Source organism: Elaeis guineensis, chromosome 2, assembly GCF_000442705.2.
Source record: "Elaeis guineensis isolate ETL-2024a chromosome 2, EG11, whole genome shotgun sequence".
NCBI lineage: Eukaryota > Viridiplantae > Streptophyta > Magnoliopsida > Arecales > Arecaceae > Elaeis > Elaeis guineensis.
The window spans coordinates 4,879,180-4,902,573 of NC_025994.2; the positions used below are offsets into that span (position 1 = coordinate 4,879,180).

The 23,394-nt window shown below is 36.0% G+C and overlaps 1 protein-coding gene and 1 long non-coding RNA gene across 9 annotated transcripts; both read left to right on the plus strand.

Moving 5' to 3' along the window:
• The first annotated feature begins 201 nt into the window (after positions 1-201).
• On the plus strand, positions 202-21,319 carry LOC105033053 (putative pentatricopeptide repeat-containing protein At3g01580). 8 transcript variants are annotated; one of them, XM_073251494.1, is made up of 4 exons: positions 202-2,861; positions 2,952-3,029; positions 4,291-4,400; positions 5,954-9,159. In XM_073251494.1, the coding sequence occupies exon 1, from the start codon at positions 323-325 to the stop codon at positions 2,465-2,467; it is 2,145 nt and encodes a 714-aa protein (XP_073107595.1). In that variant the 5' UTR covers positions 202-322; the 3' UTR covers positions 2,468-2,861; positions 2,952-3,029; positions 4,291-4,400; positions 5,954-9,159. The 8 variants fall into 8 exon arrangements, with proteins under 8 accessions (XP_073107595.1, XP_073107594.1, XP_073107593.1 ...); XM_073251493.1 differs by lacking the exons at positions 2,952-3,029; positions 5,954-9,159 and adding an exon at positions 21,266-21,319; XM_073251492.1 differs by lacking the exons at positions 2,952-3,029; positions 5,954-9,159 and adding an exon at positions 16,139-16,432.
• A 142-nt stretch (positions 21,320-21,461) lies between these two features.
• LOC105033075 (uncharacterized) lies at positions 21,462-23,148 on the plus strand. The gene is made up of 5 exons (XR_829925.4): positions 21,462-21,705; positions 21,828-22,049; positions 22,140-22,232; positions 22,308-22,405; positions 22,494-23,148. It is a non-coding gene; the product is annotated as an uncharacterized lncRNA (long non-coding RNA).
• The last annotated feature ends 246 nt before the right edge of the window (positions 23,149-23,394 follow it).

A 23,394-nucleotide genomic window follows, 5' to 3' on the forward strand; every position in this document is an offset into this window, starting at 1 on the left:
ATCTCGGATCTTTGGTGGAAGGGAGAGAGGAGGGATCTCTTCCTTAAATAGAGCCGGAGGGGGGCTCTTTTCCGACTCCGATTGGGAGCCGGTGAACGGAGGAAGAAGACTCCCGAAGGGAGTCTTCTCCTCTGTTTTTTTTTTTTTTGGGCTTTGGTGGGCTGGAATTCTTTACTCGGGCCGGGCCATCACATTTGCACATAAGGACATAAGCAGGGGCACTCTTAAGTAATTCAAGGATCAATCTGAACTTAAATATTTTTTCCTTACTGAAATCAGCAAAATTATCCGGATTTATGTGAAATATTTCAATTCCATATACATGAGAAGCAGGGAGTCGCTCTCTAGGATATTCGAAGCGTGCAGAGACGCCCACTCCGTAGCTCAGCTCCACTCCCTCCTCTTCCGGACCGGCCTCTTCGCGGCTCCCGACTGCTTCTTTGCCACCCGCCTCACCGCTTCATATGCCCGCATCACTCATCTCGAGTCCGCCCGCAAGCTATTCGACGAAATACCCCATCCAAACACCTTCCTCTGGAACGCGATCCTCCGCGCCCACTCCCGTGCCCGCCAATGGCCCGAAACCCTCCGCCTCTTTCACCGTATGTGCCGCTCCTCCCCGTCACATCACCGCCCCGATGCCTTCACTCTGCCCATCGCCCTCAAGGCCTGTGCTGCATTCTCCGCGCTTGGCACCGGCAAAGCCGTCCATGGTCTTGTTGTCAGGACCCACCGTGTCAGATCCGATATGTTCGTGGGCGCGGCTCTCGTCGAGATGTATGCAAAATTCGGAGACATGGGAGATGCTCTCCGAGTGTTTGAGGGATTTCCTGAGCCAGATGTTGTGCTTCGGACTTCCATTGTTTCTGGGTACCAGCAGAATGGTGAGGCTGATATGGCAGTGTCGTTCTTCTCTCGAATGTTTTTGGGGAAATCTGTGACTCCTGATCCAGTGACCCTTGTCAGTGTGGTATCTGCTCTTGGGCAGCTTGGGGATCTTCATTCTGGAAAATCCTGCCACGGTTTTGTGATCAGAATGGGTTTTGAGTCCGACTTGTCTCTGATGAATTCTATTTTGAATCTATATGCGAAGCTGGGTGTGGTCAAAATGGCAAAAAGATTGTTTGACGTGATGCCTCGAAGAGATGTTATATCTTGGAGTTGTATGGTAGCTTGTTATGCTCAAAATGGGAATCCTACTGAAGCTTTAAATGCTTATAGGAGGATGAATGATGTGGGATTAGAGCCCAATTCGGTTACTTTGGTTAGTGCTCTTCAGGCTTGCGCACTTGCTTTAGATCTGGAAGAAGGCAAAAGGGTACATGAACTTGTGATTCAGAAAGGATTGGAATCAGAGTTGGCTGTTTCCACTTCTCTGGTTGATCTGTACATGAAGTGTTCAAGTTACAGAGAAGCAATGGATATCTTCAATCGAATGCCAAAGAAGGATGCAGTCTCCTGGGCTGCCATCATAGGTGGTTATGCGCAAAATGGTTTGCCCAATGAGTCCTTGAGAGTGTTTAAAGGTATGCTTTTGGATGGATCGATTCCTGATGCAGTTATAATGGTGAAGGTTCTGAAAGTATGTTCTCAGTTGGGAATTCAGCACCAAGCTGTCTGCCTCCATGGTTACTTGGTCACGAATGGTTTTGAGAACAAGGTGTTTGTGGGTGCTGCTCTTGTAGACTTGTACTCCAAGTGTGGCAACCTGGATAGTGCTGTCAGGGTATTTGAAAGCATGGAGGAGAAAGACGTGGTGCTGTGGACTTCAATGATTGCAGGTTATGGAATTCATGGCCTTGGCAGCAGAGCAATTGCTACATTTGAGCGCATGATTAAATCATCAGTTAAACCTAACAATGTCACGTTTGTATCTATCTTGTCTGCATGCAGCCATGCTGGATTGGTTGAGCAGGGAAGAAGGATTTTTGATAGCATGAACCATGTTTATGGGGTGGTGCCTGTTTCGGAGCATTATGGTGTCATGGTTGATCTTCTTGGGCGTGGTGGACAATTGCATGAGGCCATGATGCTCATAGAGCGTATGCCAAAACCTGTTGACCCTGATGCTTGGTGTGCTTTGCTAGCTGGCTGTAGAATACACCAGAACATTGAGATGGGTGAGTTAGTTGCAAAAAATTTTCTGGAACTGCAACCTTACCATGCTGGTTACCATAATCTTCTGTCTAACATGTATGCTTTTGATGCTAAGTGGGATAATGTGACAGAGGTTAGAACAGTGATGGAGGAGACAGGGTTAACAAAATTACCTGGGTATAGTGCAGTCGAGGTTGGTAATGAGGTTCACACTTTCTTGGCAGGTGAGAGATTGCAAGGATGGGAGAGGATTTATGAGTTGTTGAGGGAATTAGCAGTGAAGATGAGGGTGGAAGGTTGTGTTCCTTTTGAGGAAGGTTTGGTTGACTGCCAATTAGAGGAGGAATGTTTGGTTGAGGCCTGTCCATAAGAGATTCCCTGGAAGTGCAAAATATATACCTAAAAATTTTATTCATGGGAATCTTTTCTTCATTTCTAGAACCTAAGGTAAAGGCCACTGATCAGCAGCTTTTGTCTTGCCTCCACTGACCACCAACCCTAGGTTTAGATTCTCATCAGCTGCCTCTATGGGGACCCTATGCTGGGTCTGCTGTTGTGATTCAATCAATCTTTTACCCAGCACCCACTGCTTATCTGGCATCGCTCAAGTGAAGTGAAGCTTCAATATTTTTCCCCTCATCTGATCAAACAGGTAACTGATGGCGTGTGCGATGTGTAGCTGTTCTTGGGGCATTGCCAGCCTCCGGTATGATTGGTACTCAAGTAGTTGAGGAGGAAGGCATTGGAGAGCTCGATATGTGAAGGTACATTGTCTATTTTTAGTCAAGTTGTTCTTTCAGTTTCTTTTTATTTTTATTTTTATTTTTTTTGAATTTTGTTTGGCCTAAATTTAGGAATTCCTCAATCTGGACATGGATTGCTCAGGCTTTTTCCAATATACACTTTATAACCCCCATTGTGGAGGATTCGAGGTTAGGCTTTATTGGTGTGTAAAATTGAAAGCCTAAGATTGTAGTGTGTGCCACCCCCCCCCCCAAAACAACAATATTAGGCTTTCGATTTTACTGTTTTATATGTTTTTCTTGATATGCATAACATGCATTCTCATTTGAAATTCAGTCTCAACGAATGTCATGATCGTATGGCCATGACCTTTGTTTCCTTTTTTTTTTTTCCCTTCTCCATTGGTCTTGGTTTAAACTGCCATTGGCTGTGCTGTCCTTTCCCCTCCATTATTATCTATTTATTGTTTACTTATTTGCTTTTCTATTTGTCTATCTATCTATCTATATATCTATTCATTTATTTATTTATTGGGTAAACCAGGGGGACACCCACTGCCTACAACAGAGGAAAGAAACTCCAAAATAATCAGCTGTGGTCAAATCAAGAAGTTGCAAGGAAGTTACATATTCAATCTCTATGGATACCATGATCGACCGCTTAACAAGCTATCCAATTGACTGGCTGGCTTCTTTGCCTATAGACATTAGAAACCTCAAAGGAAATTAATAATTAAACCGTCACTTAAATATCCTTAAACATAGGATGGTCAACATGGGTTATGTCTATTGGATTCTAGAGCCACTGAAATAAGAATGAAGGGAAATAAGAAAGTGTTGAAATGAAGGGCTCCAGAGTTGAGGGCCATCTCTTGTACCTTGACACTAATGATCCTTTGTTGACCTGGTGTAGTGTACAAACTCCTGTAAAAGAAGAACAGCCCAATTTGCAGGTATGCTAGGTGATTCCATCTTTTACTAAGAAGTCCTCATGTTCCTTGCTTTCCATATAATCCATCCCATATAACAATTCAATGACCTAGCTGTCTTCTCTGTAGTTGTAGTGCATACAGTTCCCCTTTTCTTCATACTTCATATTTTCTTTGCACTACTTTCATAATCTGTCGCTAAGCGAGGAGCCTCATTTTTCTGAACAAAATCTAGAAATTTTATGACTTTTTATTGCCAAAAAAAAAAAAAAAAAATCAGACATTATTAGCCATGGACCATCATTTACATATGCTACATCATAATCCCTTCCTTCAAGCAAAATAACTAGCTGAGCATTCATGAGCAATATACTGCCATGCATAATCATGATATATGTGAGATAATATGTCCAGTTCACTTCTCCCACAATTTTATTTCATGTTACTATTCTTTCATCATTGTGTTCTGTTCTTCACAGAGTGCCATCAGACTTTGATGATTGAAATCCTCTTTTATGTAGTGATGGTAGGTCAAATTGCTTTAGTGAAGCATTGTAAACAAGTGGAGTAGGAGATGCTGTCCTTGAGCAAGTGGAGTAGAAGATGCTCAAAAAGTGATGCAATACTTAAGGTATCATCAACAAACATTAAAAGTTTAGCTTACCATTGCATCTTAATTTGCAATTATCTGGAGAGAGGCTTATTAACTACTTGAGCATATCAACAACCAAGCAAGCAAAGAGACTATACTTACATACTTGCAATAAGAAGCTTATCTGCACATCCGTGCTTGATGAGTTTAAGCATGCGGTGCTATACTAAAGCATCCAAGGTTTGCCGAACTGGATAGTTCGGGGCGTACCAAACAATACCCGACTGACTGGAATGGTTTGGCATTCGAGGAAAAACACCGGTGAGGACTAAGGGAGAGAGGGAGGAAAGAGAGGAAAAGAGAGAGATAGAGAGGGAGGAAAGGAGAAGGAAAGGCCAGAGAGGCCGCCAAAAGGCCATCGAGGTCTCCAAAGCTCCATCCTCCTTTGGAGATAGGAAAATAGATAGAGAGGGGGGGGGGGGGATCAGGGAGGCTATCGGTGGCTATCGAAGGGCCGTGGAGGTCTTTAGATGGCTAGATTTTCTTCCCTGGCATCTGCTGGGCCAAAACTAGGACGACCAGCGACCGTTGGCCTTCCCTTCCTCTCCCGCTTCTTCCCTTCCTCTTCTCTCCCTCTCTCTCTATCTTGCTCTTTTCCTCTCTCCAGTCCTTCTCCCCCACTCTCTCTATTGTGTTGGTTTGGATCCAACACAAGGATGTACCAAACCGTGTCACTGGCTGACCCATATGGGCTATCGGCATAACAAACCTTAGGTGCATCACTTCGTATTGGATCTACCGTACCGTATCGATATCAAAGTGAGACTCGGTACCTTAAGGGAGAGAGGGTATCCGTGCCTCAGTATGCTGAACCAACCCCCATATCAAACATATCGATATTGTACCATCATAGTAGCGGTATGGGATCCGCTACCAAGATGGCGAACCTCGATTATAACATCTTTGAAGTTATCATAAACATATCGGAACTGTACTATAATGAACAAAATAAATAAATAGAATAATGTTGCTTTTAATTGGCTTTGTTGGAATTCTTTTTCAATAATGCAAATTTGATATGGAATCATCTATTGATGTGGTGCTTGGTAATTGAGTACCCAAATCAGTTTGTTGAGATAGGGCAAAAAAATCTGTTTTATGGTTATGATCAATGTTGTTATTATAGGACAGTGAGCATCATTGCCACATCATTATTAATTTATCTGGATCTAGTTTTGATATATAACATTCCACATGTTTGTTAGTTATACCATCATAAATTGTATATGCTATGACTATGATTTCCTTGAATGTGCATGTTTGTCTAGTTGTGCTATCACCTCATTAAGATGTTTATTCTCTCCTTTCTGTATAACTGATTCCAAGTATGTGGATGGAGTTCCTTTTGGTAATTCATAGTAGGTCTTCTACATGGAGTTCTATGTCTACATGGTGTTCCATGTCTGCAATATTTGATGAGTTCTGTCTACACTATTTATCTGATAGGGCGAGATGAATCTAAATTGGAATGTCATTATTTTGTCTAAATTGATTTGTTCAGTCAGCTCTCGTGCCTGTTATTTTGTTTGTAGTGGTTGGTACCTCTATGTTCCCAACACAGAAAATGTTGTCAAATCCCTGAGAAGGAAAGGAGGGGAAAAAAAGAACTTTGTGCTCAAGTTTGGCATCCACTTGTGGTTGGTACCTCTATGTTCCATGCCCATCAGCACATACCATGCCAAGCCAATACCAAGTCCGTAGCATGGGTTGACCATGACCTATTGACTTTATAAACATGCTTTCAGGGCCCGTTTAATGTTTTTTGGTTCATCATGGAGCCAACCAAAAGACGGTATGTGAGGGCATCTGAGTAGTTGGGAATGAAACTGAGGATGCAGTCATGATCACTAGAAGGATACATGTGAAGTTAGGGATGCAAGTTCTGCATGGTTTTGGGGTGGTGACTTCCATTACTTCAGGAAGGTGCCTTAATGTACTTGTTCACTCTTGACCTAAATATTCACTTTTTATCCATGATACAGTGAAAAAACTTGGAAGTTTTTGCCTCTATGGATTCTGCACTGTTGTATTTGATGGATACTACCATTCACATGAGGGTATGAATATTATTCAAGAAGGCACCATCAATCTTTACGTAATGATGATTTCAAGATTTTGTGGACGTTTCTATTGTGAAAAGAAGACTCATGTTGTGGATTTCCTTGTGAGTTTTCACATAATTTCTGAGTACAATGGAAAAGCTGAAAATGTTCCTTGACCAAACTTATATATTTTGCTTGATACCTTGTAGGGGGAGGAAAAAAAAAAGTGGTAGATACAGATGGGAAGTCGGTTTCTAGAAGTGATGCTACGAAATCTTAATCATGCAGTTATTTCTGCAGGTTTCTCAAAGAACTTGGGTTCAAGATTTTCTAGATCCACAAATCACCGTGGTAAGCATTGTGAAATAGGTTTAGATAGCTAAAAAGCCAGCTATGTTTCTCAAGGATGTACAATCTTCCCTCTTCTGTTCTTTTCTTTCTTTCTTTTGTTCCTTTTTACCCTGAATGACTTCTATATGTCGGCAGTCATTGCGAGTGAGTCTTTTTAGGTAGTTTTGAGTCTCATAGACTAAATTAGTTGGTTTTAGTTACTACACTTAGTTGTAGCATAATATAGTTGCTAGAAGTAGTGTTGAGAAGAGTAAAGGGAAGGTGTGAGAAGCAGAGTTGATGGGATATTCCAGCAACCTTTTCGAGTTCAGTTCCTCCCCAGTGCATAAAAACCTTTTCAATTTATGCCTTCTGAAAACTTTTTCCCAGAAACCAGAGTTACAAGGGTGTTGTTGGCTTAAGAAAGTGATAAAATAAGCCCCATTGATGTTAGTCATCTCCAGTTATTCTGTCATCCATCATTCCATGCTCTGTTCATGAATGTCCTCCTTTCATCTCAAACTACTTATCCTGTAAGGAAATTTATATTTATCCTGGATCCGTTTTTATTTATTCTAGCGAGTTTATATTTATTTTTATGGGATTTTTATTTATTCTACTAGAAGTTAGTATTTATTTCGATGAATTTGTATTTATTGTTGTAGAATTTATGTTTATTCCATCAGAAGTTAGTATTTGTTTTGAAAGTTTGTGTTTATTCTGCAAAATAGTGTTTACAAATTTTATGCTGAACCATTTTACAAAAAATACTTAGACTAATTATTTGAAGATCACAATTGTCAGTGTAATATTAGATATACAGAATAAATAGAACAAATTATATCATGATGTATGAGTAATACATTTATTTACAACTATGTGCAATCATGTTTTTTTTGACAACCATGTACAATCATATTTCTTTACATCTTAATGAGTTAACACATCATGTACATCACTTATATACAATATCTATCCAAGTCAAAATGATGTCCATTATAATAGAATTACAAACATATGATCAAAAGCACCGATGAGCCTACATGCTCATCGAGTTGCTCTTCCTCGAATGAATTGCCACTGATATATGCTTCGCAATTATTGACCTGTATAAAAATATAATAACACAGTAAATCACAAGATCAAAGTATAACACTAATTAATTAAAATGATGTAGTTTTTGTTAACGTTGTATTATATGTTCGAATATTATGATTTTTTTGATGATATTTCTTGTATGTCTATTATTTCTTTAATGCAACCTTTATTGGGTGCTTTAACCTACTCAATTTTTTCTGACTTTTATAGTTTGAAACCGGAGGATCTTTAAGTATAATATTATTAACACTTGTTTTTTTTTTTGCTTGGCTGTACTGCATCATGGCTACCAAAAACTAAATGCGGCTTTTGTTTGTAATACTTTGTTATTTAAGTAGGTTTTTTTTAATGTGCATATTTTTTTGATGATAGATTTCATATCGTTCATGACAAAATCATATGTTTCGTAGAAGGTACAATCATCATATGCTAATTTTAAAAGCTTTTTATATAGCCCATTAAATCTTGTAGTTTTCGTTGTTGTCCTCCCTAAGTTCACCTATCCTTTATACCATATCAATAATTCATTCCTTTGTAGATTTTGTCCAACGCTTTAATATGTGATGCATAGGGATGTGGTGAATTCTTAAACAAATAAGAAATTTAAAATATGGGCACATAGAACATCGTTGAGACATGATATATATTACATAGTATAATATATGAGACATCAAATATGAGTATGTAAATTTCTCATTCGAATATCAAATCCTTTGTGAGACACATATTAGTTGTAGGCTTCTATTTCTTCTTAAGTATTGAAGACCATGTCAATGTTCCTTGGATTTGATGTCTAGGCAATACAATCTACTCGCTCAGAAGTTCTCTTTATATTATCAATATTGGCTGAATTGGGTATATCATCGAGTGAAATATAATCATCGCCATTGCTTCGTCCTCCTATAAAACTATATCTGGTGTACTAAAAATGGCCATCATGTTATTATCATACATATTTTCTATGTCTATTATATGTGTAATTCGTATAGTTACTGCTAATGGAATAGAGTTAATATAAACAATATTCAAATGTATATATTCTACTAAATAATATATATTGTGATTGCTATTTAAAGGAGGATGCAATTAAAATGTAATTTACTTTTATTGATGTATATCAAATGTACTACAAGTGATGCATATCAGGTATATTTTTATGTGCTACAATCTTGTGTTTATTCTCTAAGCATTATACAATGGTTAAGATGTACCTTGCATTCAAGAGATGGAGAATAAAGAATTCCAACGACAGGCTGTTGACAATGTAATCATTTTCTTATTTTTATCTTTGTTCAACTTGAAATGAATTTAATCTTTCCCTGAGCTACCTTTCGATGAGAAAGAGGGAGGTGGGGGATGAGATTTCAATGACAGAGGGGTGGAGAGCTATGGGGTTGATGGTGCTTCGGCGATGAGATAGAGAGAGAAAGGAGGTTGATTTCGATTAGAGAGAGAATTTCAATGGCTGGACTATTTGAAATAAGAGAGAGAGAGAGAGAGAGAATGAGAGCTGTGTCACATCCCCATTAAGCCTTTTTTTTTTTTTTTTAACGCGTCCCATTGAATGTCATCCTTTTTTTCTTTTTTTTTTATTTTAATGCATCATGTTAGCCAAATGACAAAGGAATGGTCTCTGTTTGTTGGGAATGGGTGCCTTGAGATGTGCACTAATCAGATGGATGCATATGTGATCGGATTTAGACTTGGATCTAGTGATCAGAGTCCAATCTCTCTCTCTCTCTCTCTCACACACACACACACATATACATACATACATATATGTGTGTGTGTGTATATATATATATATATATATATATATATATATATATATATATATATATATGTATGTATGTATATGTATATGTATATGTATATATATATTGTTGTATGTTTCCATGTATGAAGAGGTAGGAAGGCGAGAGGGGAAGAACATGTGGACGATCATGCGGATCTCAGCACTTGATTTGTAGGGGCATGTATGAACGTATGTATGTATTTGTTTTGGAGGGGGAACGGATGGGGAGGGTCGTGTTGATGGACTTGTCGATCTTGGCACCGCTATCATCACTATCCTATTTTCTTTTCAACAGCAGTGATTTGGGCGGGGAAGGGGATGTGCAGGATCTTGCACCTGTCCGCATGTATGGGCAAGTAGTAGGTTTTTCCATTGCGACAACCCTATCTATCTGCATCTGCATCTTATTTGCTTCCCTTATCTACAGTTAAAGCCATGTGCATGCACCGAAAAGATATGAGAAAGCCACGTGCATGCACCGGAAAGATGTGAGAAAGCAGTAAAAGGTAAAATGAGATGGCAATTTCTAGGTCGAGCGTCGGCATATTGTGCTTAGAGGCGCAGAATGTCTACTGCACAATGGCCAAGAAATAAGGGGATGAACCATTAAAATCGGATCCACGGATGTGATCCGCCCATGCTCTTCCGATATCCACTGTTACATGGATTGGTGGCTACGATGGTGTTGATTTTTCTACCTTTGCTTCCCATAGACATGTACCTAAAATGGGTAGATACAGCTTCCTACTCGATATGTTCCACCGAACGATAGATGCGTGTGGTGTCGCATGTACGCATCTATTCCTTGTTCATGCCTTCCTTTTCATGCATGAAGAGGTAACGTTATTTTCTAATCCTTTTCGACAACTAAAGTATCCACATGTGGCACCTAACCGTTTTTTACTTTTCCTCTTTTGTGATTCGATCCACCTTGGAACGGCATTCAACGATTGCGTGGTATGAATCAGGGACAAACCAGCGCGAACTTGGCCTTCCCTCTTCAACTCATGTTTGTAAAGGAAATGGAGCAAAAATAAGATGTTTTTTATTCAAAAAATAAGTTTTATTTTTTTTCCCCCCCTACATGGAAGATGATGACATCTTTGCCCAAAGGCCTCTAGCATCATACACACCCACCTCCTGCTTAAGGTAAGAACCTTTCTTTTTTTCTTTTCCTGCTTGTAAGATAGTGACACGTGGCAACTTTTTTTTTTTTGCCCTTTTAATATGATCCGATTCACATGGCTTCCTATCCCAATGCCTTAAAAACCATAATCGCATGCCCTCCCATCCCAAAAAAGTTTTTTTTTTTTTTTTTGTAGAAAATAAGTTATACATTCTTTTTTTCTTCGTGGAAGATGATGACATGTGGCTTCTAACATCCTTTTTGTACTGTTTTTGATTTTTCACACTTATGAATATTAGTTGATGAAGTCACATCTTACTAAAACACTAAAAGAAGTGATGAAGATAAACTCAAATAAGTGGAAAGTAAGATAAGAATAGGAATATGGGTAGTTTAAATTGGTAAGGATAATAATTCTAGTCTTTGCCAAAGTGAACAAGAGTTGCCTATATATATACACACCCATTACCTTCTATTCTTATATGAAAAATATTTAAGGGGTGGTTCTAACTCTCTATGAATTCTTTTTCTCCTGTATTGTTGGGATTTGGATTTTACAACTTTAATCTCATTGTAGAGAGAGAAGGATGAGAGATTATCAGTTATTTTCTCTTTGTAATTGTTTTCTATCATGATCAATAAAAGATGTGGACAGAGATCTTGCTTGAGGACGTAGGAATGACATAACCTCATAACTGTTGTTTTAGTTTTCTATGCAATATCCTATGTTTCTAACAATTGGTGTTAGAGCCAAAGGTTTGTAGGAAGTTTTATGCAGTGTAATCATAATGGCAGGAAAGAGTGCAACCAAGTTTGAGATCCCACGCTTTGATAGGACAAATTTTGCACTATAGAAACTCAAGATATATGTGGTGCTGGTGAAAGATGGTTGCACAGTGGCTCTCCTCGATAAAAAAGACAAGTTGGAAGAGATGAGAGATAAACAGTTCATAGAGAAAGATGAGATGGTTTTGGCAAACCTATTCCTAGCATTGGAGGATACTGTTCTTTTTAATGTCGAGACTAAGACAACTGCAAAAAGATTGTAGAAGAAGCAAAAGGGCATATATGAAGGAAAGTCATTGATGAACAAGATATTCCTCAGATGGTAACTATACAACCTATAGATAAAAGATGGAGCATCACTTCAAGAGCACCTCAATCACTTCAATTCCTTAATCTGTAAGTTTATGGCCCTTGATGTTCAAATTGATGATGAAAAAAAAGTTAGCCTTTTACTTTATTCTATGTCAGATTCTTGGAATAATCTAATCATAAATCTTAGCCATGTGAAGTCTCTTGAGATGGAATTTATTGTAGTATCGCTTTTTACTGAAGAACTAAGGCATAAATCAAGTCAAAGTTCATCAGCTGATGCAATGGTAGCACAAGGAAGACCCATGGAGAGAGATCATGGTGATAAAGGAAAGTCCAGATTGAAGTCCAAGGCAATGAAAAAGATAAAGTGCTGGAGCTGTGGTAAATCAGGACACAAGAGGAAGGATTGGAGACTAAAAAAAGGAGGTGGAGAGAATAAGCCGAAGTCTAATAATTTCTCAGGAAATGTGGTAGAAGCTAGTTCTATTACATCTGAAGATGGAGGTGCATTATCTATTCAAAAAAGATCGAAGATACTTAATCAGTGGGGTCTTGATTCAGGCACATCATTTCACATGACTCCTCATTGGGAATAGTTTCGTATTTATAGACCTTGCAAGGGTGGCACCGTTTACATTGGAGACAACAGTGAGTGCCCTGTTATTGGAGTAGAAGATATGCTGATCAAGATGTTCGATGGGTGTTTTTGTGCGATTTCAGATATCAGACATATCTCTGCACTCCGAAAGAGTCTTCTATCTTTAAGGATGTTCAACGAGCATGATATGAAATTCATCAGAGAGAAGTATTAATTGAAAGTTGTCAAATGTTGCATGGTGGTGGTGCAGGGAGGGTTGGTCGGTAATTTTTATAGGTTGATTGGTGAGACTTTAGTGGGAGAAGCTGTTGTTGTAGCATCAAGTCAGAGTCTCTTACTAGCTGGCATAGGCATTTGGGACATATGAGTGAGTATGGGCTTCAGGTACTTTCTAACAGAGATCTTCTTTCTGATTATAAGTCTATCTTTTTATTTTTCTATGAAGATTATTTGTCTGGAAAGTAGCGTAGACTTTCTTGATCTTTGTCTTGCAATGGAAGTAGAAATTTTTTCGAGTTGATTCATTCTAATACTTGGGAGGCACCTGTTATTTCTTTGGGAGGTAATTCTTTCTTTTATATGCTCAAGAGTTAATCAGATGTATTCGAAAAATTTAAATATTTCAAAGCTTAGATTGAAAAATAAAAAATTTTGATAATAAAATGTCTCCATACTGATAATGGAGGAGAATTTTGTTTAAAGGAATATAAAGCCTTTTGCAATGAACATAGGATCAAGTGGCACTTGACAGTTCTTGGGATACCACAATAGATTGGTGTTGCTGAGAGAATGAACAGGACTCTTGTGGAACGTGTCAAAAGCATGTTGAGTACAGTGAGGTTTGACGAGAGATTTTGGGTAGAAGCTGTAAGTATAATTTATTTTTTAAGGAACATAACACCTCCGGTCTCTCTTAGATTAAAGATTTTTGAAGAGGTTTGGTTTGACAAGCCTCTTAATTATTCTTTTCTCTATGTATTTGATTGTGATGCATATGTTTAGATTTCGAGTGAGAAATGGATCAAACTTGATATGAACTCTAAGAGATGCATATTTTTTGGCTATATGAAAGGAATAAAAAGATACACAATATGGGATCCTACTGTCCACAAGATTATTATTGATCGGGATATTGTTTTTAATGAAGATTCTTTTCAGAGAACTATTATATTTTATGAAAAGAAGAAAATTCTAGTGGAGCATGATGTGTCCAATGATGTGGAGCTTGATAGTAGAGTGGTAGATGATGAGCATGGACTGGAGACTTCTCATTCACTTCATGAGGACAGTTGATATGTCGAGATACCAGTTGATTCAGGGCATCTTAGGAGGGTCATTAGACCACCTGCGAGATATAATAACTATATCACATCATTCAGGCTTGAGACTAATATTGTTGGTGCTTATGTTGCTTTGGCAGAGGAGCATGAGCCTAGTTGTTACCAAGAGGCTTATATGTCTACACAGATGGCAATATGCTATGAAAGAGAAGGAATCTTTATAGAAAACTAAGACTTAGGATCTTATTGAGCTACCTAATGGATGGAAAGCAATTGGATGTTATTGGGTGTACAAATTCAAGGACTTTGAGGGTAATGTTGAGATGTTTAAGGCAAGATTTATGGTCAAGGGCTATACTCAGAAATCAGATATTAACTTTGATGAGATTTTCTCTCTAGTTGTTTGTCTTACTACCATCAGAGTTGTGCTAGCAATCGCGACAATCAGAGACTTGGAGTTGGACAGTTAGACATTAAAATTATTTTCTGTATGGTAACCTGGAGGAAGAGATTTATATGATACAGCCTGAAGGCTTTATTGAAAAAAAAAAAAAAGTCTGATTTGTCAGCTGAACAAGTTACTATGTAGGTTGAAACAGATGTCAAGGCGTTTGATTCCTTTATTATAAGCTTGGCTTTTTGTAAATTAGAGGATGACCATGGTACATATATCTATAATTATCATGATAGTAGTTTCTATATCTTGCTGTTGTATGTAGATAATATGATTGTGGTAGGTAACAACAAGAGTCATATATCTACGTTTAAAGCTCAATTAGTTAGAGAGTTTGATACAAAGGATTTGGAATCTATGAGTCAGATTCTTAATATAAAGATGCTTTGAGAGAGAAAGGATAGGAAGATCTGGTTAACCCAAAAGACCTATGTGGAGAAGTTTTGTAGCACTTCAATATGCAAAATGCAAAACTAGTGAGTACCCCCTTTCCTATCCATATGAAGTTGTCTATGGAACAATCACCTAGAACTAAAGCAAAGAAGACAAATATGACTTGAGTACGACATTCATTAGTAATAGGGAGCTTAATGTTTGCTATGATATATACAAGATCTGACATTACACATGTAGTGAGAGTTGTCAATTGGTTCATGATGAATCCTAGCAGTGATCACTGGACAGCAGTGAAGTGGATCTTAATGTATTTATGGGGTACTTCTAATTATTCACTTTGTTATAGGCCTACGGGTTTGGAGTGTGTTGACTTTGTTGATGCAGATCTTACTGGAGATAGATATAGGAGGTGTTTTATCATGGGATATGTGTTCTCTATGGCAGACAGTGACATGAGCCAGAAGTCAAAGTTATAGTCAATTATGGCTTTATCCACGACAGAGAAGAAGTATATTGCAATTGTGCATGCTTGCAAAAAAGTCATATGGCTTAAGTGATTACTTAGATAGCTCAAGGTGAAACAGAATGTGTTAGGAGTTGTATTGTGACAGTCATAGTATTTAAACTTAACGAGGAATCTAGCTTGTCACTCACGTACAAAGCACATTGATGTTCCTTTTCACTTTATGCATGTAGTGGAGGATGGTGTGTCATTATTGAAAATCTATGTAGATGCGAATCTAGCACATATGTTGATGAAGCTTTAGACTCAAAAGAAGTTCAATTGGAGTAAGACTTTTTTCAGACTTAGAGCTACATGATAAGTAGTAATTGGCAAGATCTCTGGTTGGTGTTTTATTGATGGCATGTGTCTGTAGGAGATGTGTTAGTTGATGAAGTCATGTCTAACTAAAAGATTAAAAGAAGTGGTCAAGATAAACTCAAATTAGTGAAAAGTGAGATAAGGATAGGAATATGGGTAGTTTAAATAAACAAGGATAATAATTCTAGTCCTTCTCAAACTCAACAAGAGCTGTCTATATATATATATATATATGCCAATTGCCTTCTATTCTTATATGAGAAATATCTAAAAGGTGATTCTAACTCTTTGTGGGTTCTTTTTTCCTTATTGGAATTTGGGTTCTACAACCTTATTCTCATTATAAAGAGAGAGAAAGATGAGAGATTAGAGGTTGTTTTCTCCTTATGATTGTTTTCTGCTATGATCAATAAAAGATGCATATATAGATCTTGTCTGAGGATATAGAAATGATATTCTGTCGTTCGAACTTTATAAACTTTTTGTGTTCTTTCTCTACTTCTTTTCTGTTTTATTTTTTTTGCTTTATTTTTTGTTTTAAGATCCTATGCAAGATCTTTTATTTCTGACAATGAATGGCACCGGATAATTGCACGTACCGAAATGGACATGATTCGACATGCGCTTCATCCTCCCTCTTCACCACTCATTTGTGGATAATTGCACATACCGAAAAGGACATGATTCGACATGCGCTTCATCCTCCCTCTTCACCACTCATTTGCATGTGTGGTTCCCACAGTGGCATTTATGCATGGGCATCCACGACAGGAACCGAAGACATTTCATCACGCAGGGATTCTCCTTAAAATACATGGCAGCTTGTGAAACCTCTCCACTCTTCTTATAACGTGGCATATTCGGCCTATGACAAATGGCAACCTGAAAAACCTCTGTACTCACTAGTATATAGAATAGTTATTGTTTCTTCTTTTGAAACTGGCAAAATACTATCGAACTTTAGGGGAGTTTTTTTTTATAGTTTTGGTGGGGGTGGGGAGTGGGGAGTGAAGTGGGCATAATATTTGTAAAATTTTGGCAGATAAAAACTGATATATCATGATACAGCTTAAGCAATACCCATGTATGAGATGTGGTTTTCAATCAACATTTATTCCTTAAAAGCATGCAATATCTAATTATTTCTAGTCTTGGTTTTACAATAAAATCATAACATCCTTATTTATGTGAATTAGTTGAGATTTTAATATTTTGGTTCTTCACAAATATATATATATATATATATATATATTTAGAGAGAGAGGAGGGGGGGGGGGGTGGAGGCGCTTCGATTAAGTAGGGCTCGTAAAAGGAGCTGAAGACAGGTTAGATGTATATTAGATATTTGTATATCCATATCCATATCTATAATTTTAGTAGATACAAATGCAGATATAAATATTAAAAGGATATCAAGTTTGTTTTAAATGAATACCAATATGGAAATATGTTAGATCCATATTAATTCTAAATGGATATGTTTTTATTTCAGAATGGATATATAATCAGATATTATTTGGATATAAAATGGATTTTAGTAATAAAAATCAATACAAATGGTATAGTTGTATAGGATGGATATGGGATTCAATATGAGCCCATGTCTTAAATATTTAAAAAATTACTATTAAGTAGGCAGACAATAACAATAAAAGATATTATTATTTTATTAAAAAAAGTATAGAATATTGTAAAAATAAAATATCAACCAATAATCGATATGCCAATTGTACAATGCCATTGTCTACTAATTTACCATCTACTAACATCTTCACTAATATACTAAATAAGATTCGGTTAATGCAAGGGTAGATTCCTCCAAATGCATGGTTCCTAGTAAAAGGATATTGGATTAGCAAAAAAAATATAGACATTATGAAAAAGTTTGTCGTCTACATGTATGCAAGCTTAATGGAAAGGTTTTTCATAGATTGGAGTGTGCAAAAAAATTGATCGAACCATGAATCCAATCCGAATTGATCTATTCAGTTCAATCCATATCAATATTTTAAATTCAGTTTGGTTTTAGTTTAAAAAAGTTTTGAAGTGAAAAAAATTTGGTTCAATTTTTTATTTGAAATTTCAAAAAGATGATTCAAACCATTCTAATCCGACTCATATGTATATATATAAATATATATATATATTGATATTGATCCATATATATCTATATATGTAAATTTTATTTTTTTAATTATTGATCTAAAAATTGATTTTGATAATGCCAAAATATGTAAGTACTTTTGGTACTAATGAATGCTTGAGATTTTATGTAGGTAAAGACTCTTTAAACTAACAAGTTGCTTATTTTGATAAAGTAAGTCTAGTCTAGAAATATTGTTCATCAAATAAAGTTACTCAGAAATCAACTTTGATAAAGAAAAGAATCAATTCTGGTACACTCTGGCCTGGATGATGTATCAGAAATCTGCAGTATGTGAGCTGACTCCAACATTTTCTAGGGTCAACTCTAAACCAGAGTTAATCTCAAAATATTGACGAGTCAATCTTATTTTATATCGAGCCGATCCTATTATCCTCTTAAGTTGATCCGAAATTGGAGTTGACCCTACTATTTCAAGAGCTAACCTGACTGAGAAATCGGAATGCCAAATAAAAAGCTATATTTTAGAGAACAAGAATTCAAACCGACTGCAAAAAATCTTGAGTCAACCCTATTGTATCTTAAGCCAACTCTAGAAGTTTTATGAGTTGACCCCAAATGCGAGTTGGCCCCAGATATTCAAGAGTCGATGTTATTGATATCTCAAAGAAGAAAGATAAAAATTAGTAAAATTTAAAATTTTCAGCTAAAATTGATTTTAGAGATTTTAAGAGCCAACCCCACACTCAAATTGACGTCAACAAGATATCAAGTCGACCCCAATAGAAGCCGAACCGAATCTAAAGATTAAGAGTTGATTTTATTGAGTTTTAACAGAATTAAATGGCTAGTTGGTTAGCCTTTTTCTAATGGCTATAAATAGCTAGTTTGAGCTTTATAATAGTTATTTTAAAATTTCTAGCCTTCCATAGACTTATTTAAGCATGAAATTTATTATTTTTTTAAAAAAGAAAAGAAAAAGAGGAAGAAAAGAGAAAAGAAAGAAAGAACACTAAAAAGAGAGTATTCAATAACATTCATAATTGAGAAATAAAAATTTGACGATACAATATGCAATGGCGATAGCTATTTTGTTAGACTGAAGCATAGAAGAAAAATTATCTATATGTGTTATCGTCGATTTTTATCATCTAATCATTCTTGAAAAATCCATCAGAATCGATACTTCAATGAAAAGTCAGAGATGCATGGCCATCTTGTGTGATGAGTGAAGATGACATATTGGCATAATTAGAGATCATTGGCAGTGTCAAATTTGATAAAGTTTCTGAAAATTACAAGCAAAAGCATAATAAATTAGAGTTGAACTGGATGAAGTGGAGCATATTTTTTAAATTATCTTATTGATAATATCTCCTACATCATCATAATTTGGATGTCATGCATATTGAGAAGAATATTTGTGATAATGTTATTAGGACACTTCTTAACATCAAGAAAAAAATAAAGGATAATCCAAATTCTCGGCTAGACTTGAAAAGAATGGGATTATGGTATGAGTTGCAGTTAGTGCCCCATAATGGTGGAAAATTTTGAATGCTAATTGCAAGTTATACATTGCATGAAGATGAGAAAAGAAATTTTTATGAATGGTTAAAAATCATAAAATTTTTTGATAATTTTGTCTCCAACATTTTAAGCCGTGTGAACTTGAAAGACGGCAGTATCTTGGGTATGAAGAGTCATGACCCTCATGTTATGATGTAGCATCTTATACCCATTATGATGCATGGCTTCTCTACCCTGGAGGTACAGAACACACTTATTGAATTGGATATTTTTTTTTGAGAATTATGTTATCGAAAACTTCAAGTTGATATACTTGAGATGCTTCAATCAGATATTTCCCTAATTCTGTGTAAGCTCGAAAAAAATTTTTCGCCGTCATTTTTCGATATTATGGTATATTTAGCAGTTCACTTTCTAAAGGAAGCTTTGCTTGCCGGGTCAATTCAGTATTGATGGATATATCCTGTTGAGCGATAATAATATTATAAAAAAAATATTTTTTACTTAATTTACGATCATTATAATTTTAATTATGTATATTTTATATTTATTTTTATCATTTTATATATACAGATTCTTGTATAAGTTGAAACAATATGTGCGAAATAAGGCACGTCCAGAAGGATTAATTGTGAAAGCATATATTTTCACAGTGTCTTACATTCTGTTTGATGTACCTTGATGATGTAGAAACATGATTCAATCGTGAAAAGTGCAATATAAAGAGGGAGTGGGCCGACATTGAATCTATATTATCTATTTTCAAGGTTAATGTTCGTCTCATTAGTGAAAGAAAGTACAAACATATGGACATAGAAGAGTGCAACTTAGCGTATTTCTATGTACTAAATAATTACAAAGAAATCTATCATTTTATGGAGTAAGTATTTTTACATAATCAATATTATATACTTTTTATGAGGTAAAATAAATAATAAGCATGTATTTATTATAGAGAGCATAGAGACATATTATTGCGATAAAATAATAGAGATATCGAGGGATGATATCAAAGGGAGTTTGCAATTTGGTTCAAACAATGTGTAAGTACTATGGCAATTTTATTTAATTTTTTATTACATGTAATGTATACAGATGATTCTTCGTAACTTATATGTATGTTGTTATGGATGATGTTAATATATCATAATAAAGAAAATGGTGCAATCAAGAAACTATATGATTTGGCATGCCATCTTGATCCTAGGGTTTCATATTATAGCTCATGTATTATGGTGGTATGAGATTTCATATAAGAGATCTTGATATGCAGAGGTGGACTCAAACTAGTGGAATTTTGACGTTGGGAGCCGATGGAGATAATGAGATTGAACATTATGATATCCTAAGAGATATTATACGGTTAAGATATAGGTCGAAATGATTTGCTTACCTATTTAAATGCCAATGGTAGGATATCTATAATAATAGGACTGGTATTCATAAAGATGTATACTTCACAAGCGTCAACTTTGCGAGAATATGATATCAATCTGATCCTTTCATACTCACTAGTCAGGCAAAGCAGGTAATATACCTAAAGGATACAAGATATAAGGATGAATGACATGTTGTATAAAAGATTGCACCAAGGGGTGTTTATGACATACATATTCGTTCTAAGATAGAAACATATGAGGATTTTTTCAGGAGAAACATAATATAGATGACTTGGGATAGTATAGTGCCGACATTGGAAGCACATCTTCTCTGATTAGCGATGATGTGCAAACTGATAATGTTGATGTCAGTGAATTAAATCTGAACATGTCGGAGGATGATGACGATAATGATGACAACTTCATTAGTAATGATGAGGAAGATTATATATTGATGGATTATGACGATGAAGATATTGATAATCCTTCTGATAAAGATACAGACATTGAATAATAATATGTAATTTTTTTAAAAAAAACTCATATATCTTATATTTCATATATCATTTAGTATCGATGTAATTTTTGTCCATATTATATTGTCTCTAATATATTGTTTGATACAAGCATGGCACCAGGAGAATGATCACGCGGGAGGGCCCATGCGGAGATGAGGCAGGCACATCATCTCCTGTCATGATAGATTGATTTTACGTAGTATAATTTTTTATATTTAATTTACTTTAATTTTTTATCATGTATAAATAACTGATTTTAAGCTATGCCATCAGGAGGACCATCTGACAGGGGAGATCCACATGGAGATATCGGTACCTCCTTATCTCAGCAGTTGTCTATCGAGGCAAGCATATCATCTCCCACCATGATAGATTGATTTTATATATTATAATTTTTTACATTTAATTTGCTTTAAGTTTTTATCATATATAAATAACTGATTTTAAGCTTTTATTTTACTACAGCTGATACTTTGATTAGACGGACTCGTAGAGCCACCAAAAATGAAAAGTTGGAGGAGTGGAGGAGGGCACATCCCGAGGAGAGGATGATGGTTGTCATCTCATCGGACTATGTCATGTCACTTTAGTGCCACATTAGGGATCGATACATATGCGAGGTTGGCATCATTGTCTGAGCATATGCTCTCCTAAGGATATTCGACTGGCAGAGTGTTTCGAGGCCACAGAAGTAGATCCTCAACCATTTATAGGTAACTAAATATAAATTACATTGTAATTTTTAAATACAGATCTTTCAATTTATTTTATATTTATTTTGATAATTACTTAATTTTTTTAAAAAAATTTTATATGTTGTATATTATTTGTGCAGTATGATTTTGATATCAAGGAGATTGATACCCCACGCATGTGGGAGGCTATCCTTAGGTATATAGAGAGATTGCTAAAGGGATTTAGATATGAGCTCCATAGCTATTGGAAGGAGGTATTCAGTGCACTTGGGGTGGCGACGGCACGTGAGACACCCCACAGGAATGTTTCACGCTTCGATTGGGATCTCCTCTGCAATAAGTATGAGGATCCTACATATCGGGTATAACTATTATATATAATAAAAATATGAATTATTAAATTGATGTGGTATAATATGTTTACTAATATCTTGAATACATTTGCTTATTAGGCCTTTTGCGAAAAGAATACAGCAAACCGATCGAGGCTCACGGTGATGTATTGTGATAGATCGAAGTTATTTATGTAGCATTAGTATGAGCTGGTAAGTACACATATATATATCTCTAATAATGTTTTAAAATATGTGTGTCTGTGTACTTATATTCATAAATTTTAGAGGAACATCGAGATAGGATAGCTATCTGGGTGGATTGACATCTACCAGAAGATCCATCATCGGGGGACGTGAGAATGGCTTCCTGGGATTAGGAAGAGGTATGTAAATATTAATTGATTAAGTTCTATGTTTCAATTTCATTATGAAGTTTAGACTTTTGACTATATTTATTTATTTTTTAATTAGAGGATGATGCATATACAATCCCAGCCTATCACTGAGGGCTCCATCCCGCCCACAGATAATGATATTTGTGATGAGGTGCTTGGTAGGAGATCCAGTTATATTATGGGGCTGGAATATATGGTTGTGGCTCCTAGCTCCTCTAGAGCACCACATGTTTCTTGTGATGCTCATTTGTGTGAGGCAGATGCTCGACTGCATGAGACAGAGAAGAGATATGAGAAGGAGATGTATCGAGCTAAGGAGGAGCACCGTAAATCTCAGGAGGATATAACGGCCCTACAGCATGACAATGTTAAGCTTAGATCTCAGATTGCAACAGTTGGAGTGAAGCTCGATGAGTTATATCACCGTATGTCTCCTCCATCGATGATGATGACTCACTGATGATGATGGGTGTCCTCCTGTGATCGATATTATTTTATATTATTTTTAATCTATATATTTTTATTATTTAATAAATAATTAGTTTGCTAACTTAATTTTTTAATGTATTGCAGGTCTGTGATATGGCTTGGTATGTGGAGTTTATTTTGTATGGATGCATATATTTATATGACATTTTATATGGTTGTATATATACTTGTTTTGCTATATGTATGGTTATAAAAAATAAACACAATGTTTTGCTATATATATAGATTGTGTCATTGTTAAAGTGAAATGAATTTCATTCTGGCATATGTGTGAATGAAGAAGATAGTATACATATTGTATATATTATATATGTTTATTTATCTATAGGTTTACAAAAAAAAATTATAAAAAATTAGTATGAAAGCAATAAATTTTTTTTTGATAAAAAAGATAATTAATGATGCAAGATAAGCATAGGTAAATTTCTTTAGCGATGCTAATTAGCATCGATAAATAAACCATAGCGTCGTCAAAAGGCATGCTGGGA